Genomic DNA, 14,626 nt, shown 5'->3' with positions numbered 1-14,626 from the left:
ATGATATCTCGATATCTTTTTTTATAGCTTGTTAAGTATTTTTCGAACAAATTTTCCTCGAGATATAACAAATTGACAGGGTGTGTTAAAATATTTGGGGAAAGACTATATTTCATATTTAATGAATTTTTAAAATCAAAATAACATAAAATATATTTAAATAATTTTATTAATCCAAATTATACATGCCTCAAAATTGAAACAAATCACCAAAATACTATAGGAAGGATCACAAAAAGTTACACCTAAAATATGTAAGAAAAAAAATCATATTTGGAATCTTAGCTTATGTTATTAAAATACGAAAGAAATAAATCTTATATCAAAACGCTATATAAAATGATATGAACTAACCTTATTATACTGAAAGATATGTGATTAATATATTTATCTTTTATATATGTGATTAATATAAAAGAATCATCACGTTAAAGAAAATTGCTCCCTTCGTTTAAGGATGGCAATGGAGCGGAGCAGGTAGAGTTTAATCCGCAAAATTTTAAATTTATTTTTTTCGCTTTACAATTTGTTTTTCATTTTTAACCCGCTTCACTCACCTGGCATATATCCATCTCACATTTTTTTTCTTTTTAATATTTTCTTTTTTCTAATTAAATTTGACACTAAAATAACAATCATAAAAATAATTTTTTTTTTCATTAAGTTGTATTAATTAAATAGATAATAACTTTAAAAAAATGTTCTAGAGGTCAACGGGAAACATGTGTTCTTAATTACTTGTCTATTTTTTTTATTTGTTCCTAATTAATTGTCCATTTAGACAAATCAAGAAAGGACAAAGAAATTTATCTATTATAACTCAATTAATTATTTTGAAAAAGATATAACTTTTTGAAAATCTTAAAGTTTTAAGTCATCCATTTTATAATTAGCAGGGATAAAATAGTAAATTCACTATGTCAATAATTATTATATTGATAAATAATTATATTAATAAATAATGTTCTTATCACTCTAATAACGTATAATAAATTAAAATTAAATATTAACCCGCATATACTCACATATACCCGCAACCTACCCCGCTCCCACTAGTCTTAAAAAACTCACTTCAACCCACTCACACTTAAATCCGCTCCACATAACTTAAATTCATTCCACCTCACCTATCGTCGCCCCTGCTTTCATTTCAATTTATTTGTCATATTATTTTTCTGGTTAATCTGTTTCAATAATAATATTTTACCTTTTCATATATCCTTAAAAACATAAGACTCAAAATTATTTTTTTATTTTGTTAAATTCTACGTCAAGTCAAAATCAAAAAAACGAAAACACCTTGTCATATTCTATGTCAGAGTCAAAACCAGATAACAAAAAAAATCGAAACCGAGTCATAAGAAAAGAAAAAAATTTATTACAAAGTCAAAAATCAGAATATCCTTTTCTTATATATTTTTTTCAGCTTTTAATATAATTCGTCGGTGCTCTGTATTTTCACCTCTGTTTTTTTTTCTTCTTCTTCAGCTTCTCAGATCACAAAAATCTGAATGTAACTCAAGAAAAACACCCCCTTTTGCTTTTACATTGCCATTTTTATCACTTTTTTGGATTTGGGTTTCTCAAATTAACCCTTGAAATCTCAGTTTTTTATCGGAATTTCAAAGATTTTGAATTGGGTAATTGGTTAAAACGAAGATAGATATGTATGGTGTAAAAGATACAGTTTCTGAGAAGCTATCTCGATTGTTTTCAGCTTCTCCTTCTAAATCTGTTGATCAACAATCTCAGGTTCTTTTTCCCCCCCTCTTTTCTCTGTTAGAATTTGAGATTTTGTGGGTTATGAGTATATTTTGTCTTTGATCTGATGTAGTTTTTTGTTGTGTAATTACAACTGCATTTGCTAGCAATGTTAAGTTTTGGGTGATTTGTTTGTTGGGATGATTAGTTTGTGTATGATGTTTAAGGAGTTGGGTTGCTGAAAAAAAGTGAAAAAGATGAAAACTTTATATGGTGTTTGAGGAATTTTTATATGTAATTACGAAAACAACATACTTAGTGTAATTCCGTACGTGAGGTGTGTGGAGAGTAGGAGACCTTTGTGAGATAGAGAGGTTGTTTTTGATAGACACTTTCGGCTCGGAAGAACAAACATTGAAGGATTAACCTCTTGACCGTTACCTTAAAGATTCTACAACATTCGTCTACCTACTAATCTTCTATCCTAATCCTCGACCACTAAACTTTCCTATCTAGGGTCATGTCCTCATTCAATTAGACGGGAGACATGTCCTGTCGAATCACCTCCCCCAATTCTTCTACCTCTCCTAACACCCATTTGTGGTAAACCTTCCACGCCTTTTCTATTGGTGCATCCACATATCTTCTTTGCTCGTGCCCGAACCATCTCAGCCTAGCTTCCTCACCTTGTCCTCTACGGAGGTCTTCATTCCTATTCATATCCCTTGTAGTATACCTACCTATCCATTTGAGCATCCTCATCTCCGCTACCTTCATCTTTTGAACATGAGCATGCAATAGGTGAGTGAAAGGAAAAGGAAAATGATGAAAACTATATATCATGTCTAAGGAATTTGTATATGAAGTGAATCAAGTAACTAAAAAAGGAAATAAGATGAAAAAAGAAAAGGTGAACTTTCAAAAACGTCGAAAGATTTAGTTAGTTGTTTCATGGTAGTTTATTTTGTGGTTGCAAAATATGAAATAGTTGATATATTTATGAGAAAAAGAGCTTACAGTAAACCACATTGGATGTTCAAGCTCAAGTTTGTTTATAGAAGTTTGTCACTAAATGGAGTAGTATTCATCAGACATTCAGATATACTATTTGATGGAATTATATTCATATAGAGTTTGGATTTCCTGCTGGACAGTGAGCTGCTGCTCATGCTACATTGTTCTTGTTTTTGTTCTTTTGTGATTTAGGACATTGGTTTATTTGAGCAAAAATTAAGCTCTACATTTTTTTCGTTCCTTGTTTTGCATTAGGAGATTTGTTGTTTGATAGAGGGTTGTCTTTATCACTATCCAATGCATATAATTTGTAACATTATTACCTCTCTCTGTGTTTAGGCCAGGCTGTATACTAAGGAGGGAAAATCAATAACATCATTTCTATCTTTCCTTCTACCATCAACATATTTTGTGAATGTAAGAGATCGAAGAGAGGTCAAACCACTTCAATCAAATTCTTTTACGTGGAGAAGTAAAAGTTTCTCGTTGCGCGATAAACCTCTGGATGAGTTTGAGGTTCACAATGATTATAAAGAGATACCAGATATTCATCCAGAAGAAGGTGAAAATGGTTCCATCAGGAGTTCAGTCTGTGTGAAGGAGACGGTAAATGCAGACAACGATAATGGAGAGCCTACTTCTGCTGGGAGCATTGCCAGCGGTTCTGAAACTTTTGAAGATGCTCCTGATAGACACAGCTTTGAGCAGTCACTGGCCTATCTCACTACTGATTCTGTTTTCATTACTCCAAATTTGTATGATTTTTTCCAGTCTTCCCTTCCTAATATAGTGAAAGGTTGTCAATGGGTCTTGTTATATAGGTAACCTTGATTTTAAAATAGTTTCTGCTATGACGTATATTATAACTTCAGTATCCTGAATACTAATATCTATCCTGTTCATTCTAATGAAGGGCAGTACGGCCAGACACGGTATATCACTCCGCACTCTTATTCGCAAGAGTGCTGATATTTCTGGTCCTTGCTTGCTGGTATGTTCACCTAAATTGCTGCAAATATTTGTCGTGCATACATTCCTGACTTCTATAGCAATTTTTAAAGGATCTCATCTTTCTTTTGAAGATGAATTTTCTTTATAATGTTTGTGTCAGATTACTGGTGATAAGAAGGGTGCTGTGTTTGGTGGGTTGCTCGAGGCACCGTTAAAGCCTACTGCAAAGAGGAAATACCAAGTAAGGAAGCAAATACATGCAGTATTTAATTTTCTTTTAACTGATACAACCTAATGTTCGAAGAGAAAACCACCAGTTTCTGGTCTAATCTTACTCTTGGTAATTGACTTGGTGCGAGTAAAGCATTTCAAACCCCCTTTACTTCAAATGAAGAGTTAAAAAGCAATTGCCTATGTCTGCATTCTCCATTCTCACTGAGCATTGGTTTTATTTCTAATGCTTATGTGGTTATTGTATTATTGTGACAGGGAACAAATCAATCATTTGTATTCACAACTCTATATGGTGAACCAAGGTTATTTAGACCAACAGGTAAGAAATTTGTTCTGAATGTTTGTTACAACATCGGCTTGTGTAAACGCAGTAATAGAAAATTACCATTTGAGAGAAACTGCATGGATGAATTAACTATGAGCTCTCACAGTTAAATACACGAGTCAATTCGTTTAAACTTTATTTATGGCAACTGGCTCTTCCAGCAGCTGCATTGTGATATTATAGTTATTAAGCTCATGTTCGTTTGGGGAAAGTTGTCCATGATGGTTGGAGATAGAGGCCTTCTTGATAAACCTAATGCATCCTTGAAAGTATTTTACTCTGTTACAGCTGATTGGAAGCTACTTATCGTCAATGTAATCCATGCAAATTTTATACTATATTAGAACAACATCCAAATTGTTCTAACATATACGGTTAGCAGACAACCGAATATAAAGTAAACACCAAGAACATACATAGTCTAGACCCCATCTCTAGTGAGGTCTGGCAGGGTAGGAATTATGAGGGACGCAGATCTTACCTCTACCTTTGTGGGGAACCGAATACAAAACAAAATATAATCAATTTCAGTGTCTTTTTAGTAAGATTGTTCATGTTTTTGTTTAGCATTTTGTATGATTAAACTTCTTGCTTGGTACATATCAAAACTTGTCTATTATTCAGTCTCTTTGTGTTTGTAGTTGACATAAAATATGAACTTTGTATACTCATTATGATGATACGTGCAATGCAACGATACAAAAGGTGTATATTAGTTGTAGAAAATCCCAACATTCCCGATCTGAAGTAATCTAAACTGTTGCCATTTTGGAAATAGGCGCCAATAGATATTTCCACTTGTGTTTGAATGATATCCTGGCACTCGGAGGAGGCGGAAACTTTGCTTTAAGCTTGGACGGTGAATTGTGAGTTTCTCTACCTTGCACTTTACATTGTGTGCTCGCAAATTGCAAATTTCTTCTTTTCTCATTTCCAATTTTCTGCAAAGGTTATCTGGCAGCAGTGGACCTTGTGAAACATTTGGGAACTCATTTTTGGCACATGATCAAGAGTTTGAACTGAGGACTGTTGAGGTAATCTCTTTATTAATCCCTCGTCTTTGTACCCGTTCATTACTCTAGTTTCAAAACACTACCTTAGGATCGATGTATTACCAACTTAGAGAGAGAGAGAGAGAGATCCGTAAAACTACCAATTTTCCTTTTCTTATGGATAAAGATTGTAGCGTAAAGATTATCATATGGCTTTGTGAGAAGATTGTCTCTAGGAATGTATACTAGAGCTAGACCATTGTATTTTTGGTAGCAGACTGATGAATTATTTGAAGACTTAGTTGTCATTCTATCACTACATCTTTGACAATTTCTTCTTGTTAATGCAGCTATGGGGTTTTGCGCATGCGTCTCGATACCTTCCCTCATGCCAAGCCTAGATTTTCTTGGTTCATTTTTTTGTTAGCTGTACTTTTGAATACTTCTATTCATTCTTTCGTGTCCATGAAGCAGTTGTCTGTATAATCTGCCGGACATGGGCCGATTGTAGCGTAGGGACGAAAGTCTAGCAATTGTGAGTTGATATTCATGTAGATGATATTTTTGGTTCTGAATCCTTCAAGCCAGGGAAGGCTTTATTTGTTGTGATTTTATGTAATAGCAAACTACAAGTTAAATTTACTATTTTTACTTTGAGCCTTTCATGATGTACACAACAATGAATTCAGATCAACTCTTGAACATGAAAAAAAATAATAGCGTACAAAGTGCATTTTATATCGACTATAACTAAACATGAAATATCGATGTACTGTAACTGATCACTATCCATTCAGAGTTTTGCTTCCAGGAAGGGCAATATGGTTACACAAGAATGATACAACAGAATACTAATAACCCAAGGCTGGTTTTGGGATGACCGAATAAACTCTGCACTTCAGATGTTATCTCAAGTTTGTGGTTATGTCTATTAGCTTGCCCACCCCCAAAATTTAGCAAAAACCAGAAGTACATATTAAAGAACAGGACTCTCATCGACCTCCTACCCTCGAGATAGCACTGTGATCTTGCAGCAGATGCAAAGGAAAAAGCTGTTTGCTTTAACGCTGGAAATGAGCCTAATCCTCCATTTGATCCTCACCAGGCAGCCCGAATATTCTTAGATTACGGTCCATAGATCCGACAGCTATATATGCTGCATCTGGACCAAATTTCAGACATGTTGCTTTGCCTGCATAAGATGATAACGATAACTATTATTTACCTTATGTCATCAAGAGCACATTTTAGAGAGTCTAAAATGAGAGGAAACACTATACCTGTGCCTGATAAGTCGGGGAAGGTTTTGATGGAATTCCATTCAGCCTTGACGCTGGCGACTTGATAAACTCTGATTCAGCACAGAAAGAAATGACAAGAAGGATAATTGGTCAAAAAGATTACTCCAGGGATCACTTAACAAGGGATACATAATGGCAATTTAAGTACAATGATAAATCCACCAAGGCTCTTGGTTTCTCTTTTTTTTTTTAACTCCCTCCAAACCCCTTGTCGGCCTTGCTATAAATAGATGGTTGAGTACATCCTTCCCATTTTCCCCTTACTAATAATTGTTCTTGGAAATAATAAACATTGACTAATTAGCATAGAAAATCCAAGTGAAGAGCACATACAAATATTTCAATATTATGATTGCTAGATTCACACTCTTTATATTTATTGAAAAGGAGCTTAAACATTTTAAATCATTTAAGATGATAAATAAGGGTATATAGTTGAAACAGATACTAAAGGGCCGTGTAAACCAAAAATATGAAGATTGAGCTACGCTGAAGTCTTTTGAGACCCATCAAGGGGAACTACTTTTAAGTTCAAGAAAAATGAGAGGTATCAGGGTCTATATATTTGTGTAGATGTCTTACCGTATATCTGAGCCTCCTAAGGCAAGATAACTTCCACTATGGTCAAATTCCACTGCAAGTAAAAGGAGACGCAGAATTAGACGATCTTTTTTTTAATGACAAATAAAATTGCTAAAGAAGATGAATTCATGATAGAAGTAGCTTAGATTAACATCCTAAAAGATGAAGGTACAATGGAGTAGTTATAACACTACTTGAAAGGAGTCTGAGTCATAACCAATATGCAAACAGTGTATAAATGAGAAGCTCTGAAGTAGACTTCTGAATTAGAAAGCTACCAGACTTTAAAAAGGGAATGGCCCATAAACAACAGTGGAACTTGAGATAGCATTTTCAAACATACAGTACTTTGTTAATGTGAAACACTTTCCAGACTAAAAAGGAAATTTCCATAAATGACAGACATAAGTTAGTATGCTGTAATATACAGTAATCCATGAAACAAATGTTTTTACCTTCCAAAACTACTCAAGCAGACACTAAAATATCTTTATTTACAAACTGACAAAGCTTTCTTTGAATGGATTCAGTGTCTTGCTTCAGGAAATGCAATTAATGTATACCTGATTGAGTTGGTGTGTTATCATCGTAAGGAGCGAAAGTTTTGAAGTTCTTCAATTTGCGTAAATCCCAAAGTTTAACACCATCATGAGCAGCAGTCTGATTATTAACGTAGAAAGGAAACATCAGTCATAAGTTCAATCATACATAGCTTTACGCCAGGAAACAAAGATTATCAAAAGCTTAATTCAGTATTGGAATACTCACTGCTAAGAAATAACCATTTTCTGAAAAGGAAATGGCAGTTACAGACCCAACATGGCCATCAAATTTTGCAACATTTGCCTGAAGAGAAGCACCAAAAAAAACACATAAAAAGCAGACAGTAAGAATACTAGGACAGAAGAAGAGAAATGACATGAGCAATCATGATGTCTTTGGAGCAAACAGACCTGACTTTTTACATCCCATATCTTGACCAAAGACCCTGAAGTCCCTGTTCCAAGGATCAGACCATCAGGGTGGAAAGCTGCAGAAGTATAGCCCTCAGATTCTGAAGCATCTGCTACCTGAATTACAATATGAATATTTTTTAACAAGTCAATTAGTTTATAAAAGTTGATCGATGATTCCAACCATCTATACATTGTTTTTTGAGAATGAGAGCCGAAAGGGAAAAGCAACCTGTGTAAGGCATAAACCAGAAGCAAGATCATAAAAGCACCACGTGCTATCAAGAGAAGCAGTAACAAAATAATTATTGGTTGCATGGACAGTGACAGCTTGCACCTGCAATATGTTAAATTACTGATTAAAAGGTTTGAAAATGAACTATAATCAGTTGAAAGCGACAACCTAAAAATGAAGTAATGTCAAAATATCAAGGGTGAAGGCAATTTCAAGGGTCTGCAAAGCTAATATTTGAAGGCAAGGACGACATAACATTGATTTCTACAAGCCCCTTACCTCCTGCAAAATGTTTTTCCCTTTGTTTTATTTTCCTTCAAGCAGAATGTGGAGAAAATTTTCAAAGCATGCAGGTAATTGATTCAAGAAGTGGAATCTCACCATGAAATTAGTCTAGGGGACAAAAGAACTAAATCTAACATGAAGTAAAGACAACTCCAAGGACACAAGAAACACATTATTTCTATTTGATAGTTCATACAACAGAAGATATATTCCCAAGTCAACCTTACTATTGTCAGAAAAATAAGAAGATCTACCAATTTCAGAGCAAAATTTTTTGTACTATGGATCTACTCTTTTACTACATAGGTAGATATTGAAAAATACATTTTTTTAGTACAACGAAGCACAAGTCCCAAATAGATCATTTTCATCTACCTAATCAAAAGAAGAAAAAAAATTAGTCCCATCTCCATCCTTCACTTCTTAATGATCTATTTTATCATTCCCATATCTAAGCCTAAAAAGGAAATATCCAAAAAAGTGGACTGGTGAATGGGGCACTAAGATTGATGATCAAGACCAGAAAACTCATTAGCTTGTTTTATAGAATGAATATCAAGTTTTGTGCAATCAAGCAGGACAATTACCAGCATTGTCTCCCTCAATAATAAATGGTATTTCAAAATCAGTTCTTCCAGTATCGATCAAGTTGTAAATGTGAAATTACCTCTGCAGTATGATCCTTCAAGACATGCCTACAGTCATAATTTCCATTTTCGGAACTTTGCCACACACGAACTGTCTGCAAAAATCAGCTACACAGTTTAGTAAAATATCAAAGGAAGAAAGCAACTGTGCATTAAGCAACAGCATGTTACAGTTTATACTTATACTACTTAGAGGAGGAGCCAAAATCATCTGAAATGACAATAACCTTTGAATCTAAAGTTGCTGTTATATTAAGAACTTCCAAATCCTACTTCTAACTAAATCTGATCCTAGAAAGTCTAGAACTGAAGAGGCAAAGCAATCATCAAAAACACAAATTTTGAATCAAAATAATCATTTTCCTTTTTTTTTATTAACTCTATTCTTGGAAGCATAGCAAAAAGTAAATTTGGCAGCAAAATTTTAAAGAAACTCCATACTGAGACATCTAACATCACTGGTTCGTGATTAGATATTCTTTACAAGTAAACTCTTTCCAGTAATTCCAAAAAAGTAGAGCACATACCCTGCCATAGAAGGGGATAACATACTAAAGAAAGTATAAGGTTTAACAAGACAAGAAGATGAAGGCTACTTTTGATTATGAAATGAGCAGTGTATGGTCAACTCGCATTAAAGAGAAACAATTATGTGCACCTTATCTGCTGAACCAGAGACCACTAGTTCACCCTCAGCCGCAAATTTAACACTGGTAACCTATAAAGGCAGAATATACTGAGACAGATTTTTTTAAAAAAATAAATAAATATTGAGACAGAAATTCTGCTAACGAAACATAGCTAATAAATCATCAAGTGACAGTAAAAAAAGTAAGTAGCAATAAGATGACAGACCCTCTTTGAATGACCACTTAGTGTTGATATGATCTGTCCTGAAGGTCGATCAAAGACCACAGCGTTTGAATCGACTCCACCAGTAGCAATTATGTCCTGGCAAAACATAAATTAGAACTAGACATGCTGATCATTAAATATCCACAACAATTGACTTTCTCATTAATCAAAAAGTTCCATCGTATAAAGAGAATCTTTTAATAACACAAAATTATTCAGTTGTTTTGCACTAATGTGATAATGCAGATGGATGAGCAGGCTCTAAATCTAACTTGCGAGCTCCTATTTCGAGTAGATAGAAATAGGAACATACTTCTGTAGAACCACTCGAGCCTTAAGACAATATATCACATGTATCTAGATAAGCAATCAATATTTATGTAGCTATAGTATAAAGACAACTTTCAGAGGCAAGGCCATTAATGCAATAGCTAGTAAAGTTATGCAGCTATACTAAAAGCAGAAGTTTCAAAACAAATGACTCTATTAGCTAACAGGAATATATTTTAGTCAATGTTAAGTGGATCTTCCATTTGAGTCAACATAGATGTCAAATGGGTATGACATGCACATCAGTATTTCATGCGACTTCTTCAAATCATACTAATAGTTGGCATGAAAAGTGCAAGTACGGGTGCCAGATTCATACAACCACATTGGATGAGTACACATGGTCAAGTCCAGGAAAAATATTTTGGCTGCATCTGCCTTGTGAAAAATAATGAAAAACAAATCACAGGGAAAACAAAAGAAAGAACTTACCTTAGCATAGTGAATATCCAGAGACAAAATGCCCGGCTTGTTGGTTTTGTGAAGGGGAAAACTATTCAGTTGGGTATATCTCGCCACAGCATCCACAGGGGCCAATGTTGCGGGTATCTAGGAGGTAAAAGAAAGTGAAAAATAATCAATTTTCATCTAGCTGGGAGGAGCGGCAGCAAGAGAAGTGCTCATATAACACCAACTTACATTAGTCTAAAGAAAGGAGTGATGCAATATCAGAAGAGAATTGAGGGAAATTACTACTTATAAAGTCCTCCAAACATGTGTAGTAGAGTTTACCTGTCGTTTTTTCCTTTGTTGTGAAAGACCAGCATTACATTCAGTAAGAGTCTCAATGACAGAGTGTGATATCCCAGGGCGAATTTTCTTTCCATCAGGGCCCACATCCTCATCCTCGGCAACTATCGATATAAGTTGATAACATGAATAATTAAGGTTGGGATAAAGAAGATGGTACAAGGTACATATAAATGCGTAAAAAAGAATTACCTCTTTTCCCGTTGCTTACAGCAGTAGTGCCAACTGCTGTAGTGGCTGCCATGGGTATTTGTCTTTCAGCCTGGGCAAGTAACCCCCTTGCCTCATCCCTTTCCTTTTTCAGCCTTGCAATTACCCTGCAAGCAGCATCATGCTGCCAAGATAAGACATGAAATTAGCAAGGCATGTAGTATATGAAGCACGCAGAACAATGTAATATGGACAAGCAGCTACCAGATGAATGAACAATGAGAGAACAGGGAGAAAATTGTCCAGACGTCAACTTTGGAAATTGATAAGAGAAACTCTGGAATAGAAAGACAGGACAAAAAATAGAAGAGATGGCAAACACAAAATGTACAGTGAATCTAGAACCTGATTATTGGCTCAATAAGCACCAATTCCAAATATTAGGATGCTTATTCCTACAATTTTGACACTTACAGACACCAGTATGTGTAACCAATCTTACTAGTCTTGATTGTGTTATTCTTTACAGGAGAACTCATGTCATAAGAAAAAGTTCCTGTCGCTTTACAGGCAATATAGGACAATACTTGCCTCTTTCCTATGCTTAAATATTTTCTTCCATTAGGAAAAAAGAGAGAGAGCTTGGTAGCAAGGAATATGGATCTCCCAATCCCCAATATAAAGTTGGAGTTGGAGTCACAAAAGGAGCCAGCGCGGAAAAAATCCACTGTTGAGATCCTACGAAGGGAATAGAGGATGTTGGGTTTAACCATAGAAATAAAAGATTCTCGTTAAACAAAACAGGAAACTTGAAACAAAAAATGACATTACAATGGAAAAATAGCACAAGCAGAGAACTTCTAACTTTGCACCACCTAGTTTCAGAATTTTATAACTTGTACTTCCTCTCTCTTCTTCCATCTATAGTATATGAGGCTTCCCTAATGGCCATACTGTCTAAGCAAGCACTCAATTTTTCATAAAACTAATCATTGCATCTACGTTATCAAATATGATTTCTAGGACAAACTCCCCAGAATAAAGTTTTCCAGATGCTTAATAGTATGTAGTAGGCTACTTCCTTCACCTGATATAAAGCATGGCTCAGCTCTTGCCTTGCAGTATGCAATTGTTGTTCCAATGCAAAATTTGACAGCATCAGACCATCCCATTCCTATGAGAAAAAGAATTTAAGACGAAGCATCAATGTAACAAATGCTCCAAGATAAATGGTAATTCGTTTAGCAGTCGCACCACGTAAAGAATTAAGTGATGAAAATGCTATTTGATAAACAACCAGTTAGACTAAAGAATAAGAGATCAACAATGAACTAGAAAATCATGCTGCTGAATTTGGTTCATTATATGTAATAAGGCTTTATTTGGAATCTTCAAGAACTAAGCAAACCTTAGAAATGGGAAGCAGAAAATCAAGGATCAAAAACACGTACTATTTGGAACATTCCCAACATCCCAGGAATGCTAGCAGCCTGTACAGGTCGGGGTTTAACTATCTGCAATAAGCACCAATAATTGTAAGCTTCACGTTGTAAACCCATGTGAGATCATACCGTAAAGCTAATACGGGGAAAATTAGAAGCAAATTACATTTTAAGTTTCAGACAGTACTACCTTGCCAGTTTTAACAGGGATGATGTCATCTGCCGTCAATGGCTCTCCAGTAATAGGACATTTGCCATAATCCTGAACCAACCAAAAGAACAAACCGATTAAGAAACACACATACACTTGAGAACATGTTGCTGTCTTCAGTTAAAGGTCAAAAATACCACTTAACCAAAAAATGACGGTAATACTCCCACCGGACAAGTTGAAAAATTCTCCTACAATCAAGCTGCATAAATACTGTTCTTTCTGCTCAACCTTTACACTTTTCACAAAAGCCTGAGTTGACAGTTGACACTACTTAAGTTTCTATTAGCTATTATGAACCCATTAGGTGAGGAGTGTAGACAGGGAAGATAGAGACCAGCAACTCAAAATTTACACTGGCTTAAATATACAAAAGACAAACAACTAATTTTTTTAGTGAAACGCATACAAATTAAAAAAATCAATGTAGAGGATCAATATAACCCAACCCTAACTAGCTTGCACAGTTCGCCTTAACACCATACTTATTCCAAATTTCTCCTTCCTACATCTCGCGTGAAACAACCTCGGGCATAAATCCATTTCTCTTCAAACTTAACCACAATATCGACCACACAGATCAAATAAAAAACCCTACTGCTAAAAGAACACACACTGCACACACCAAAAATGAGTTTAAAATTCTGGAAATGCAGATAATTTTCAAGCTATTACTCAATTCAACACAAATTACAGATATCTCTCTATAACAAACACGGATTGGAAATAACACAGCAAACATAGATAAGTAAACTAACAAACGAAGGTAAATAACAAAATTAGTACAAAATGAGATAAAGACTCACAGAGATATGTCTTTCAATTAAACGCTTCTCGAAAAGGAGTCCGGACTTCTTCGAAACTACTGGATCCTCCGGCACCTCGCCGGAAACTGCAATGAGAAAAAAAACAGTGAAAACTACAGATCAGAGACGCAAAAAAAAAGATCTATATTACGAAAAATGTGCATAGAGAAAAAAAAAGTAAATAGCGATATAGAGAGAGAAAGTGAAGCTTACTTGAACAGTTCATTGTTGAAAGAGAGAGAAAGGCAAAGAGGTAGAGCTAGGGTTTAAGCAGCACAAAAGGAGCTGATGCAGAGTGAGAGCGAGGGAGATGAATGAAGAATTTTTTTTTTTTTTAACTTTTGAGGGTTTCAGATGATAAGAATGGGATATGGTAGGATCCGACCCGACCCAAAAAGACCCGAATATACCTCTTTACAAGTCTCGGTAGTCGGTTACGTAAGTTTAGCCATTTTAGAAATTACTTCAAACGTTCAAATAAGGTTAATCATTTTATTTTAAATATTGCAGTTATATATACTAATATACTTACAAAATCGAATGTATTATTATTTTTTAATGAATTATAGACCTTAGTATCTAAAATTAATGACAAATTAAGTAGTCAAAATCATTTCTTTTGGGTTTCATACGTGATTTTTCAGTACTCGTATTAGGGTCTAACTAATTTCAAATATATGTATTGTATTGCTCATTTCTATAGGCGGTGCTTTTAACGAAATTTTTTTCGTTATTACAAATTTTGATGATTAAGGAGGGAGGAATCTCAACTATTCCACCATAACTCTAATGGTTTGATTGTCTCTCGTTGATCAATGATACATTAGACAATAACTAAGATTTCATAATGCTTTTAACATAA

The 14,626-nt window shown here is 34.7% G+C and overlaps 2 protein-coding genes across 2 annotated transcripts; one reads left to right on the top strand and one right to left on the bottom strand.

Moving 5' to 3' along the window:
- The first annotated feature begins 1,403 nt into the window (after positions 1–1,403).
- On the top strand, positions 1,404–5,880 carry LOC101263758 (uncharacterized). Its single transcript, XM_004247721.5, has 8 exons — positions 1,404–1,752; positions 3,055–3,536; positions 3,634–3,706; positions 3,827–3,907; positions 4,156–4,219; positions 5,004–5,091; positions 5,175–5,259; positions 5,568–5,880. The coding sequence occupies exons 1-8, from the start codon at positions 1,666–1,668 to the stop codon at positions 5,616–5,618; spliced, it is 1,011 nt and encodes a 336-aa protein (XP_004247769.1). The 5' UTR covers positions 1,404–1,665; the 3' UTR covers positions 5,619–5,880.
- Positions 5,881–5,934: 54 nt separating this feature from the next.
- LOC101263464 (pre-mRNA-processing factor 19) lies at positions 5,935–14,151 on the bottom strand. The gene is made up of 18 exons (XM_004247720.5): positions 13,978–14,151; positions 13,765–13,850; positions 12,938–13,009; positions 12,757–12,819; positions 12,393–12,479; positions 11,348–11,489; positions 11,138–11,259; positions 10,838–10,954; positions 10,076–10,171; positions 9,879–9,938; positions 9,241–9,315; positions 8,286–8,390; positions 8,054–8,170; positions 7,869–7,946; positions 7,664–7,760; positions 7,101–7,152; positions 6,498–6,568; positions 5,935–6,409 (listed from the first exon to the last, which is right to left on the bottom strand). The coding sequence occupies exons 1-18, from the start codon at positions 13,988–13,990 to the stop codon at positions 6,297–6,299; spliced, it is 1,566 nt and encodes a 521-aa protein (XP_004247768.1). The 5' UTR covers positions 13,991–14,151; the 3' UTR covers positions 5,935–6,296.
- Between the last annotated feature and the right edge of the window lie 475 nt (positions 14,152–14,626).

Source organism: Solanum lycopersicum, chromosome 9 (genome assembly GCF_036512215.1).
Source record: "Solanum lycopersicum chromosome 9, SLM_r2.1".
NCBI lineage: Eukaryota > Viridiplantae > Streptophyta > Magnoliopsida > Solanales > Solanaceae > Solanum > Solanum lycopersicum.
This window is presented reverse-complemented; position numbering and strand designations above follow the sequence as displayed.

Excerpts from the sequence above, each read along its gene's own strand:
- LOC101263758 (XM_004247721.5), top strand. The coding sequence starts at position 1,666 with ATGTATGGTGTAAAAGATACAGTTTCTGAGAAGCTATCTCGATTGTTT. Across the intron at positions 3,707-3,826 it reads TTTCTGGTCCTTGCTTGCTG|ATTACTGGTGATAAGAAGGG; the intron begins GTATGTTCACCT and ends TGTTTGTGTCAG. Across the intron at positions 5,092-5,174 it reads TTAAGCTTGGACGGTGAATT|GTTATCTGGCAGCAGTGGAC; the intron begins GTGAGTTTCTCT and ends TTTTCTGCAAAG.
- LOC101263464 (XM_004247720.5), bottom strand. Across the intron at positions 9,939-10,075 it reads TAAGTGGTCATTCAAAGAGG|GTTACCAGTGTTAAATTTGC; the intron begins GTCTGTCATCTT and ends CTGCCTTTATAG. Across the intron at positions 8,391-9,240 it reads TGAAGGATCATACTGCAGAG|GTGCAAGCTGTCACTGTCCA; the intron begins GTAATTTCACAT and ends AACATATTGCAG.